The sequence below is a fragment of the Gigantopelta aegis genome, chromosome 11, assembly GCF_016097555.1.
Source record: "Gigantopelta aegis isolate Gae_Host chromosome 11, Gae_host_genome, whole genome shotgun sequence".
In the NCBI taxonomy this organism is placed as follows: domain Eukaryota; kingdom Metazoa; phylum Mollusca; class Gastropoda; order Neomphalida; family Peltospiridae; genus Gigantopelta; species Gigantopelta aegis.
The window spans coordinates 16,337,060-16,349,266 of NC_054709.1; the positions used below are offsets into that span (position 1 = coordinate 16,337,060).

The 12,207-nt window shown below is 35.6% G+C and overlaps 1 protein-coding gene across 1 annotated transcript in view; it reads left to right on the forward strand.

The window, feature by feature from the left end:
• Positions 1–12,207, forward strand: part of LOC121385046 — a 184,693-nt gene that overhangs the window by 57,754 nt on the left and 114,732 nt on the right. The window contains exons 13-16 of the mRNA XM_041515582.1: positions 390–678; positions 3,316–3,405; positions 4,958–5,031; positions 8,736–8,871. Of these exons, the coding sequence (XP_041371516.1) occupies positions 390–678; positions 3,316–3,405; positions 4,958–5,031; positions 8,736–8,871 (589 nt within the window). The remainder of the gene's footprint in view (positions 1–389; positions 679–3,315; positions 3,406–4,957; positions 5,032–8,735; positions 8,872–12,207) is intronic.

A 12,207-nucleotide genomic window follows, 5' to 3' on the forward strand; every position in this document is an offset into this window, starting at 1 on the left:
GTGCGGTCGGTCTGAGATCGATCCCCGTCGGTGGGCCCATTGTACTATTTCTCGTTCCAGCCAGTGCACCATGACTGATATATCAAAGGCTGTGGTATATTGTATGTGCTATATCCTGTCTGGGATGGTGCATATTAAAGATCCCATGCTACTAATGGATAAAAAATGTAGCGGATTTCCTCTCTATGCCTGTGTCAAAATGACCATATGTTTGACATCCAATAGCCGATGATTAATAAATCAGTGTGCTCTAGTGGTGTTGTTAAACAAAGCAAAACTTAATTTTTTTTTAAAGTATACAGAGGGTCTGGTTTTGATTGGTTTCACGGTAGTTTACAGTTACAACACCATAATTTATAAATCCAGTATTAACTCTTCTCATTTTTCAGAATGCCCCAGCAGGCCCTGTGACGGGAGGTGCCAGCAGTTCCTCCCTCGGTTACTTCCCTGGTGGTGCCGCAGACATCCCTAACTCATGTGCATGTGGACTTACTGGCACATGCGACGACCCGGCAAAAAATTGCAACTGTCAAATCACTGATGGACAGAAGCGAAAAGACATTGGATTGGTTATTGACAAAGATGCCCTGCCTTTAGTTTCCATAAGTGTCACAGTGGGTGGAGACTCATATGCTAAACTGACAGTTGGGGAGTTGAAATGTGGCCAGCAACAGTTTGGTTGGTGCATTTTTATCTTCTTCTTTTTTTTTTCTTTTTTTTTTACCAAGTGTTTTACAGGGTTCATAGCGGTCTTTAAATTCCTTGGAAGTCTTTGAATTTGAAAAAAAGAGATTTTTAGGTCTTTGAAAGTCTTTCAAGTGTAATAAAAGTCTTTAAAAGTCCAGGGCTTCTAGGATTTTAAAAAAATCCACTAGCCATGGAATCAGTGATTTTTTAAAAATTTACTACCCACAATTAAAAATGAACTAGCCCTACTTTACATAAAGTTGATATAATTTTACTAAATAGTTATAATCAGATATGTTACCTAAAGAGGGAGATAGAGAGTAAAACCACTAACATTGCGGGTTGTGGTGGGGTCAGGATATTCATATTTACAAAATAGACTTAACTGCAACATTTGACTCTTTCTCTTTTTTTTTTTTCAATAGCCATCGGGCATGGCACTAGTAGTTATTTACTAGCCCAACATTGATAAATACTAGCTATGGGAGTGGGGCAACCATAATCTAGAAGCCCTGAAGTCTTTAAATTCTCACAAATCATAGCCAAAGCAGAGATGATATCTTTTACAGCTGCATGCATTTGATATTTTCCAGTTAAAAGGTTTAATCTGTCATGATGCATGTAAAAAAAGCCCAATTTCTTGCTATAGACAGCAATGTAAACAAACTGATTTCGTATTTTTATCGCATTCTATTTTCTTTGACCGCTGTGTAAAAGGTACTGAAAATCTTTGAATTTACTTGGTCTTTAAGGCTATGAACCCGATGTATATGTGTACACAATTGCGAGGATATCGTTTAGTAAGATTGTGTTTAGTAAGAAAGACTGTGTTTAGTAAGACTGTGTGATGTTGTGTTTAGTAAGACTGTGTTTAGTAAGACTATGTTTAGTAAGACTGTGTGATGTTGTGATTAGTAAGACTGTGTTTAGTAAGACTGTGTTTAGTAAGACTGTGTGATGCTGTGTTTAGTAAGTCTGTGTTTAGTAAGTCTGTGTTTAGTAAGACTGTGTTAGTAAGACTGTGATGCTGTGTTTGGTAAGACTATGTTTAGTAAGTCTGTGTTTAGTAAGACTGTTAGTAAGACTGTGTTAGTAAGACTGTGTTAGTAAGACTGTGTGATGCTGTGTTTAGTAAGACTGTGTTAAGTAAGACTGTGTTTAATAAGACTGTGTTTAGTAAGACTGTGTGATTCTGTATTTAGTAAGACTGTGTTTAGTAAGACTGTGTTTAGTAAGTCTGTGTTTAGTAAGACTGTGTTTAGTAAGACTGTTTAGTAAGTCTGTATTTAGTACGACTGTTTAGTAAGACTGTGTTTAGTAAGTCTGTTTAGTAAGACTGTGTTTAGTAAGACTGTGTGATGCTGTATTTAGTAAGACTGTGTTTAGTAAGTCTGTGTTTAGTAAGACTGTTTAGTAAGACTATGTTTAGTAAGACTGTGTGATGCTGTATTTAGTAAGACTGTTTAGTAAGACTGTGTTTAGTAAGTCTGTGTTTAGTAAGACTGTTTAGTAAGACTGTGTTTAGTAAGTCTGTGTTTAGTAAGACTGTGTTTAGTAAGTCTGTGTTTAGTAAGACTGTTTAGTAAGACCATGTTTAGTAAGACTGTGATGCTGTATTTAGTAAGACTGTTTAGTAAGACTGTGTTTAGTAAGTCTGTGTTTAGTAAGACTGTGTTTATTAAGACTGTGTTTAGTAAGTCTGTGTTTAGTAAGTCTGTGTTTAGTAAGTCTGTGTTTAGTAAGTCTGTGTTTAGTAAGTCTGTGTTTAATAAGACAATGTTTAGTAAGACTGTGTTTAGTAAGTCTGTGTTTAGTAAGACTGTTTAGTAAGACTGTGTTTAGTAATACTGTGTTTAGTAATACTGTGTTTAGTAAGACTATGTTTAGTAAGACTGTTTAGTAAGACCATGTTTAGTAAGACTGTGATGCTGTATTTAGTAAGACTGTTTAGTAAGACTGTGTTTAGTAAGTCTGTGTTTAGTAAGACTGTTTATTAAGACTGTGTTTAGTAAGTCTGTGTTTAGTAAGTCTGTGTTTAGTAAGTCTGTGTTTAGTAAGTCTGTGTTTAATAAGACAATGTTTAGTAAGACTGTGTTTAGTAAGTCTGTGTTTAGTAAGACTGTTTAGTAAGACTGTGTTTAGTAATACTGTGTTTAGTAATACTGTGTTTAGTAAGACTATGTTTAGTAAGACTATGTGATGCTGTATTTAGTAAGACTGTTTAGTAAGACTGTGTTTAGTAAGTCTGTGTTTAGTAAGTCTGTGTTTAATAAGACAATGTTTAGTAAGACTGTGTTTAGTAAGTCTGTGTTTAGTAAGACTGTTTAGTAAGACTATGTTTAGTAAGACTGTGATGCTGTGTTTAGTAAGACTGTTTAGTAAGACTGTGTTTAGTAAGACTGTGATGCTGTGTTTAGTAAGACTGTTTAGTAAGACTGTGTTTAGTAAGACTGTGATGCTGTGTTTAGTAAGACTGTGTTTAGTAAGACTGTGATGCTGTGTTTAGTAAGACTGTGTGATGCTGTGTTTAGTAAAACTGTGTGATGCTGTGTTTAGTAAGACTGTGTTACTAAGTCTGTCTTTTGTAAGTTTGTGTTTACTAAGACTGTGTGATGCTGTGTTTTACAGAGATTGAGCCAAACTGCGAGAAGCTTCGTGGTGTTGGTTACGATTACGACTACACCTACATGATTGACCCAGACGGCATCGGCGGTGAACGTAAGTCATTTGTTTAGATAATGACGGAGAGAGGCGAAGGGAAGGTGTTGGAGACAATTGTTTTATATATATATCCACCACCAGTGTTTGTGCCAGAAAGAAATTTTTGGGTATGGTGCTATGGGAGTGAATGCAACCACAGTCAGCTGGGGGGTATGGGGGTGGGGGGGGGGGGGGGGGGCCTCCCCCAGAAAGAAAATGTTTTATATTTATGGTTAGGATTAAGAAAATCATACAGTAATGATAAGAGAATTTATTTTGTTAAAAGGTTAACTTTAAAAAAAAAAATCTGCCAAAACATTTGGGTATGGCGCCGTACCCGTTTTACCCTCTGACAGAAACCCTGACCACTGATAATATTATTTTACATGTAATCTTGTAGGTATAGGAGACGTAGATGTTGTAGAATCACCAGATATAAAGTAATTTTTACACAGCTGCTCTTAATTCCAGCGCTGAACATAGATCCCAAATCATGCCCTTGTATTGCGTTCCACACACTCTCATATACATGTATATAGCCCTATAATGTAACCAGCGGCCAGCATATGGAAAAATGACGTAAAAAATTTAATTTTAATGATAATTTTAATAAACAGAACAAAGTTTTAAATAAATTTAAATTATTTGTTCAGTGTATAAACATTTTTGTTATCGAGCAGCACTGTGTTAATGTTATGAATCCACTACCGGTCCAACCGAAGGGAACTATAGATTTTATCTACATCCTTCTGTCTGTCTGTCTGTCTGTCTGTCCTTCTGTCCTTCTGTCTGTCCATCCTTCTGTCCGTCCGTCTGTCCGTCCATCCGTCCGTCTGTTTGTATGTCTGTCTGTCCTTCTGTCCGTCCATCCTTATGTCCATCCGTCCATCCGCCCGTATGTTTGTCCTTCTGTCCGTCCGTCTGTCAGTCCATCCGCCCGTCTGTCTGTCCTTATGTCTGTCTGTCCTTCTGTCCATCCGTATGTCATGTCTGTCTATCTGTCTCTCCATCCATCTGTCCGTCCATCTGTCTGTCCATCTGTCTGTTCACCCATCAGTCCCGCATATATTTTTCCGGATGTTTTTCTTTCACAATACTTCAAGATACTGAGCTGAAATTTTGTACATGGAAGCGGGATTTAGCCCAGTGGTAAAGCACTCGCTTGGTGCGTGGTCGGTCTTGGATTGATCCTTGTCAGTGGGCACATTGGGTTATTTCATTGGGTTCTTGCATGTGGTAATTTGACATACAGTTTTATAGAGGAAACCCACTACATTTTGCCATTAGTAGCAAGGGATCTTTTATATGCACCATCCCACAGACAGAATAGTACATACCTTGGCCTTTGATATACCAGTCGTGGTGCAGTGGCTGGAACAAGAAATAGCCCAGTGGGCCCACCGACGGGGATCGATCCCAGACCGACTGCACATCGAGCAGATGCTTTACTACTGGGCAGTGTTCTGCCCCTGAACAAGACAAAAGCTGCTGAATAGGTGAAATGTGGTGAGGAAAATATGACGGAAGAAATAATTGAATAAAAATTTTGTTTTTAAATTTTTTATTTCAGCTCCATTCCCAGCTCAGTGCATTATGATGAAGTCTCCACCAAGGGGAGCAACTGTTATCAACCATGGAAATGGGGTACATATTGTAGTTTATTAATTTGTTTAATTTTTAAAACTGCATAGATTCCACTCAACTCATTCAGAAGACTTATTTATTACCCATATGGTTAAACATATCTTGGTACATATCAAAGTGATAAGTCCCACTATAATGCCAAGTGGGATGTAACACTTTTGACGTCACACAATGACGTCATCGATTGGCGTACTACAACCTTACAGGATCCGAACGTCAACCAAACGAGATGAGTGATATAAATTAAGATCGATTATGGGTAATAAATAAGATACTAAACTCGCTATAATTTTGTATCATGTTTATGTCCCTCGTGAAATAATTTTCATTGTCACTCGCTAAAGCTCGTGATAATTGAATATGATTTCACTCAGGACATAAACATGATACAAAATGAAAGCTTGTTTAATATCCTATAAATTTATTACCCATATGAGAAGTGAGGAAAGAAAAGTAATCTTTCCTTAGAAAAGACAATTTCTTTTCCCTTCGTCAGATACGTTTTGACATCCTAAACAGTGCTTCACTATAGATGGTTAATTGTGTATAAGAATAGTTTCCATGATGGAAGTCATGTCAACAACTAACTTAAGTCATCAGCGATACGGACGTCACAGCTATGACGCAACACTGCCTCTTGTTTTCAACTTGCAAACTTATTTTCAACAACAGTATGGTTCGAAAATCTTCCATAAAATAGTAAATATTGAAAATGGGTAATAAATACATGTAGAATACCCAACTCGCTACTCGGCAATACTGTTTATCTTGCATTCGTGAATTGATGTTTTCCTTCCCGAGCCTTTACGAGTGTAAGATGAATAGTATTGCCTCATATAGCTCAGCAAGTATTCTCTAAGTATGCCATACAGACGCACACACAGACACAAACACACATACATACAAACAGACACACATACACACACAAACAGACACACACACAATATACATGTATATATTACAATGAGAGTTCAATTGAGTAATAAAGTAGGAAGCTGTTATACAACAGATGGTTTAATTACCAGTATTTAACAGGGGACCATGTCAAGGAAAGTAGGTTAATATAATTCTAGAAACCGATTATGGTTCAAAGCCCTTCCGTGGGTGAAACATTAGTATGCCATGACATAATTTGCCATATACTGCATTACATTTACGGTTATAATTTCAGGAGAAATGTATATATATATATATATATATATATATATATATATATATATTAAGCATTACTGACATTTAGACAGCATCAATTCACTAGTGCAAGATAAATGGTATTGCTGAGTAATGAGTACTCTCTAAACAGTGGCAGATCTAGAAAATAATAAGAGGGGGTGGCTGGATTGAGATGGAGTAAACCATCGGGGGCTGAGCCATGGTGAAGGTTCCGGGGGCAAAGCCTTCTGAAGTTTCGGCATTGTGGATATTTTAGAGCCACTGATTTCAGAGGATCTAATTCCTAATTAATAATTCCATAAAGTTGATAAATTTGTTGCCGTTTTCCTGATTCACAACAAACTATGATATCGAAAATGATTTAATTGTGTCCTTATCGATGTAAGCCATACTCGGTTCAATTGTACACTGAATCAAATTCACGAAACCTGCTTTTCCTAGATGCAGATGTTCAAGAATTGTAAATGTAAATAGTTATTGACGTTTTTGACATAAACAGGCTTGGTAAATTTGGCCCAATGTTTCTTCTAGTATTGCAGTTAAATATTAATAGTCATAGTAATTTTAACAAAAAATTATCGGATATGCAGTAACAAATAATGACAAAAATATTTAGCGAGATCTGTGAATTGATTTTCTTGAGAGCTTTAGCGAGATCTATGAATTGATTTCCTTGAGACGACTGTCAGAAAAATTATTTATAAAAGGAATTGTTCCAGAAATGTTTGTCTTAAAATTTTAGTATTTATTATTTTAAAATACACATCATTATATTTTTGTACTTTGATATTACTCCTTTTCATATCTATAGATGAGAAGGATTTTGTACATTAAGTACGTGGTATATAAAAAACCACCACCCTCCTGCCTCCTTTTAATTTAAGACTATAAATGTGGCCCTATATAAAACAAATACCTTCCTGCCCTCCCCCATAATTAATTCTAGAACAGCCCTTCTCTGATTAAAAAAAAAAAGTAATTACCAGATGCTCAATAACATGACGTTTGCGTTCTTGTACAAGCGAGTGACCAAGGAGCAGGTTTCTGCTTTAAAGGAAAGATCTCCCTTCTTATTTTAGACAAAGTATGGCCCATATAAAAAAAAACCCACCCATCCTGCACCTCTTCATTTTAGACTAAAATAAATATGACCCTGCATAAAACAAAACATATACCCTCCTGCCCTCCCCTTTAATAAATTCTAGAACAGCCCTTCTCTGATTTTTAAGTTAGACTAAAATAAATATGGCCTTGCATAAAACATATACCCTTCTGCCCTCCCCTTTAATTAATTCTAGAACTGCCCTTCTCTGATTTTTAAGTTAGACTAAAATAAATATGGCCTTGCATAAAACATATACCCTCCTGCCCTCCCCTTTAAGTAATTCTAGAACAGCCCTTCTCTGATTTTTAAGTTAGACTAAAATAAATATGGCCTTGCATAAAACATATACCCTCCTGCCCTCCCCTTTAATTAATTCTAGAACAGCCCTTCTCTGATTTTTAAGTTAGACTAAAATAAATATGGCCTTGCATAAAACATATACCCTCCTGCCCTCCCCCATAATTAATTCTAGAACAGCCCTTCTCTGATTTTTAAGTTTTTAATTACCAAATGCTCAGTAATCTGACATTATCATCCCTATACAAGTAAGTGCATGACCAAGGAGCTTCTTGCTGCTATAAAGGAAAGATCCCTTTCTTATTTTAGACTAAATATGACCTCATATTAAAAAACCCACCCATCCTACTTCCTCTTTATTTAAGACTAAATATGGCCCTGTATATAAAAAAAACACTCATCCTACCTCCTCTTTATTTTAGACTAAATATGACCCTGTATATAAAAAACACCCATCCTGCCCCCTCTTTATTTTAGACTAAATATGGCCCTGTATAAAAAAAACCCCACCAATCCTACCTCCTCTTTATTTTAGATTAAATATGACCCTGTATATAAAAAACACCCATCCTACCTCCTCTTTATTTTAGACTAAATATAGCCCTGTATATAAAAAAATACCCATTCTGCCCCCTCTTTATTTTAGACCAAATATGGCCATGTATAAAAAAAAACCCATCCTACCTCCTTATTTTAGACCAAATATGGCCATGTATAAAAAAAAACCCATCCTACCTCCTCTTTATTTTAGACTAAATATAGCCCTGTATATAAAAAAAAACCCATCCTGCCCCGTCTTTATTTTAGACTAAATATGACCCTGTATATAAAAAAAACCCATCCTGCCCCCTCTTTATTTTAGACTAAATATGGCCGTGTATATAAAAACCACCCATCCTGCCCCCTCTTTATTTTAGACTAAATATGGCCGTGTATATAAAAAACACCCATCCTGCCTCCTCTTTATTTTAGACTAAATATAGCCCTGTATATAAAAAACACCCATCCTACCCCCTCTTTATTTCAGACTATAAATATGGCACTGCATAAAACAAACACACTCCTGCCCTCCCCCATAATTAATTCTAGAACAACCCTTCTCTGATTTTAATTTTTTTATTATTACCAGATGCTCAATAACCTGACGTTTGCGTTCCTGTACAAGCGCGTGACAAAGAAGCAGGTTGCTGCTCTAAAGGAAAGATCCACATACTGTACACAGGCCGTCAGTCTCAAGTGTAACAAGTTCGCCCTCCATCCACAAAGTAAGATTATATTCTTCTAGCCTACTTCGATCTGGACGTATTGTTCAGGACTTTGGCTACGATTCTTAGTATCTGATGTTTGTGAAAATGGACACTCAGTTTTGTTAATCTACAAACCTGTAACACATCTAGATAAAGTTAAAATAGAGTCTGTGACTTTGAAATGGGTAAATACCCTTTAAAATATACTATAAATCATCTCCATAACTGTTACTTCTCGGAGGTACATGTATGTGTGCATTTAAACATATGAAAAATTAATTTTGTGGTATTTGAAACACCAGTATATCCAAAAACACTTCGTATATACTGAAATGGATAATCTAAAAAATAAAATTCAAATAATGTCTAAAAGCACACATACTTGTACCTCTGAGAAGTAATGGTTATAATATAACATCATTTACTAATGCAGAATACAAGTACCTAATTTTATAATGCTCTAAAATATATCTCAGAGGTCCTAATTCTCCGCATACTGTCTCAAACTCTTCACTGATTCCGTGCTGTCTTATTTCCAGCCAGCCATACTTTTTGTTAGCACGCCGTATTTCTTTTGACCTATGTTAAAAACATAACAGCAGGCCATATATTTTCTTAGAAGACCATATTTCTTTTGACCTCCTATGTTAAAAAGATAACAGTAGGCCATATATTTTCTTAGAAGGCCATATTTCTTTTGACCTCCTATGTTAAAAAGATAACAGCAGGCCATATATTTTCTGTTGGCCTCCTATGTTAAAACCATAACAGCAGACTATATATTTTCTTAGCAGGTCATATTTCTGTTGGCCTCCTATATTAAAAACATAACAGCAGACTATATATTTTCTTAGCAGGTCATATTTCTGTTGGCCTGTTATGTTAAAAACATAACAGCAGACTATATATTTTCCTAGCAGGCCATATTTCTGTTGCCTGCTATATTAAAAACATCACAGCAGACTATATATTTTCTTAGCAGGTCATATTTCTGTTGGCCTGTTATGTTAAAAACATAACAGCAGACTATATATTTTCCTAGCAGGCCATATTTCTGTTGGCCTCCTATGTTAAAACCATAACAGCAGACTATATATTTTCTTAGCAGGTCATATTTCTGTTGGCCTGCTATATTAAAAACATCACAGCAGACTATATATTTTCTTACCAGGTCATATTTCTGTTGGCCTCCTATATTAAAAACATAACAGCAGACTATATATTTTCTTAGCAGGTCATATTTCTGTTGGCCTGTTATGTTAAAAACATAACAGCAGACTATATATTTTCCTAGCAGGCCATATTTCTGTTGCCTGCTATATTAAAAACATCACAGCAGACTATATATTTTCTTAGCAGGTCATATTTCTGTTGGCCTGTTATGTTAAAAACATAACAGCAGACTATATATTTTCCTAGCAGGCCATATTTCTGTTGCCTGCTATATTAAAAACATCACAGCAGACTATATATTTTCTTAGCAGGTCATATTTCTGTTGGCCTGTTATGTTAAAAACATAACAGCAGACTATATATTTTCCTAGCAGGCCATATTTCTGTTGGCCTCCTATGTTAAAACCATAACAGCAGACTATATATTTTCTTAGCAGGTCATATTTCTGTTGGCCTGCTATATTAAAAACATCACAGCAGACTATATATTTTCTTACCAGGTCATATTTCTGTTGGCCTCCTATATTAAAAACATAACAGCAGACTATATATTTTCTTAGCAGGTCATATTTCTGTTGGCCTGTTATGTTAAAAACATAACAGCAGACTATATTTGTTTTTTAGAATGCCATATTTCTGTTGGCCTGTTATGTTAAAACCATAACAGCAGACTATATATTTTCCTAGCAGGCCATATTTCTGTTGGCCTCCTATGTTAAAACCATAACAGCAGACTATATATTTTCCTAGCAGGCCATATTTCTGTTGGCCTCCTATGTTAAAACCATAACAGCAGACTATATATTTTCCTAGCAGGCCATATTTCTGTTGCCTGCTATATTAAAAACATCACAGCAGACTATATATTTTCTTAGCAGGTCATATTTCTGTTGGCCTGCTATATTAAAAACATCACAGCAGACTATATATTTTCTTAGCAGGTCATATTTCTGTTGGCCTATATTAAAAAAATCACAGCAGACTATATTTTCTTAGCAAGCCATATTTCTGTTGGCCTACTATATTAAAAACATCACAGCAGACTATATATTTTCTTAGCAAGCCATATTTCTGTTGGCCTGCTATATTAAAAACATCACAGCAGACTATATATTTTCTTAACAGGTCTAATTTCTGTTGGCCTGCTATATTAAAAACATCACAGCAGACTATATATTTTCCTAGCAGGCCATATTTCTGTTGGCCTGTTATGTTAAAACCATAACAGCAGACTATATATTTTCCTAGCAGGCCATATTTCTGTTGGCCTCCTATGTTAAAACCATAACAGCAGACTATATATTTCCTAGCAGGCCATATTTCTGTTGGCCTCCCATATTAAAACCATAACAGCAGACTATATATTTTCTTAGCAGGCCATATTTCTGTTGGCCTCCTATATTAAAACCATAACAGCAGACTATATATTTTCTTAACAGGTCTAATTTCTGTTGGCCTGCTATATTAAAAACATCACAGCAGACTTTATATTTTCTTAGCAGGCCATATTTCTGTTGGCCTCCTATATTAAAAACATCACAGCAGACTATATATTTTCTTAGCAGGTCATATTTCTGTTGGCCTGCTATATTAAAAACATCACAGCAGACTATATATTTTCCTAGCAGGCCATATTTCTGTTGGCCTGTTATGTTAAAACCATAACAGCAGACTATATATTTTCCTAGCAGGCCATATTTCTGTTGGCCTCCTATGTTAAAACCATAACAGCAGACTATATATTTTCCTAGCAGGCCATATTTCTGTTGGCCTCCTATATTAAAACCATAACAGCAGACTATATATTTTCTTAGCAGGCCATATTTCTGTTGGCCTCCTATATTAAAACCATAACAGCAGACTATATATTTTCTTAACAGGTCTAATTTCTGTTGGCCTGCTATATTAAAAACATCACAGCAGACTTTATATTTTCTTAGCAGGCCATATTTCTGTTGGCCTCCTATATTAAAAACATCACAGCAGACTATATATTTTCTTAGCAGGCCATATTTCTGTTGACCTCCTATGTTAAAACCATAACACCAGACTATATATTTTCCTAGCAGGCCATATTTCTGTTGCCTGCTATATTAAAAACATCACAGCAGACTATATATTTTCTTAGCAGGTCATATTTCTGTTCGCCTGCTATATTAAAAACATCACAGCAGACTATAT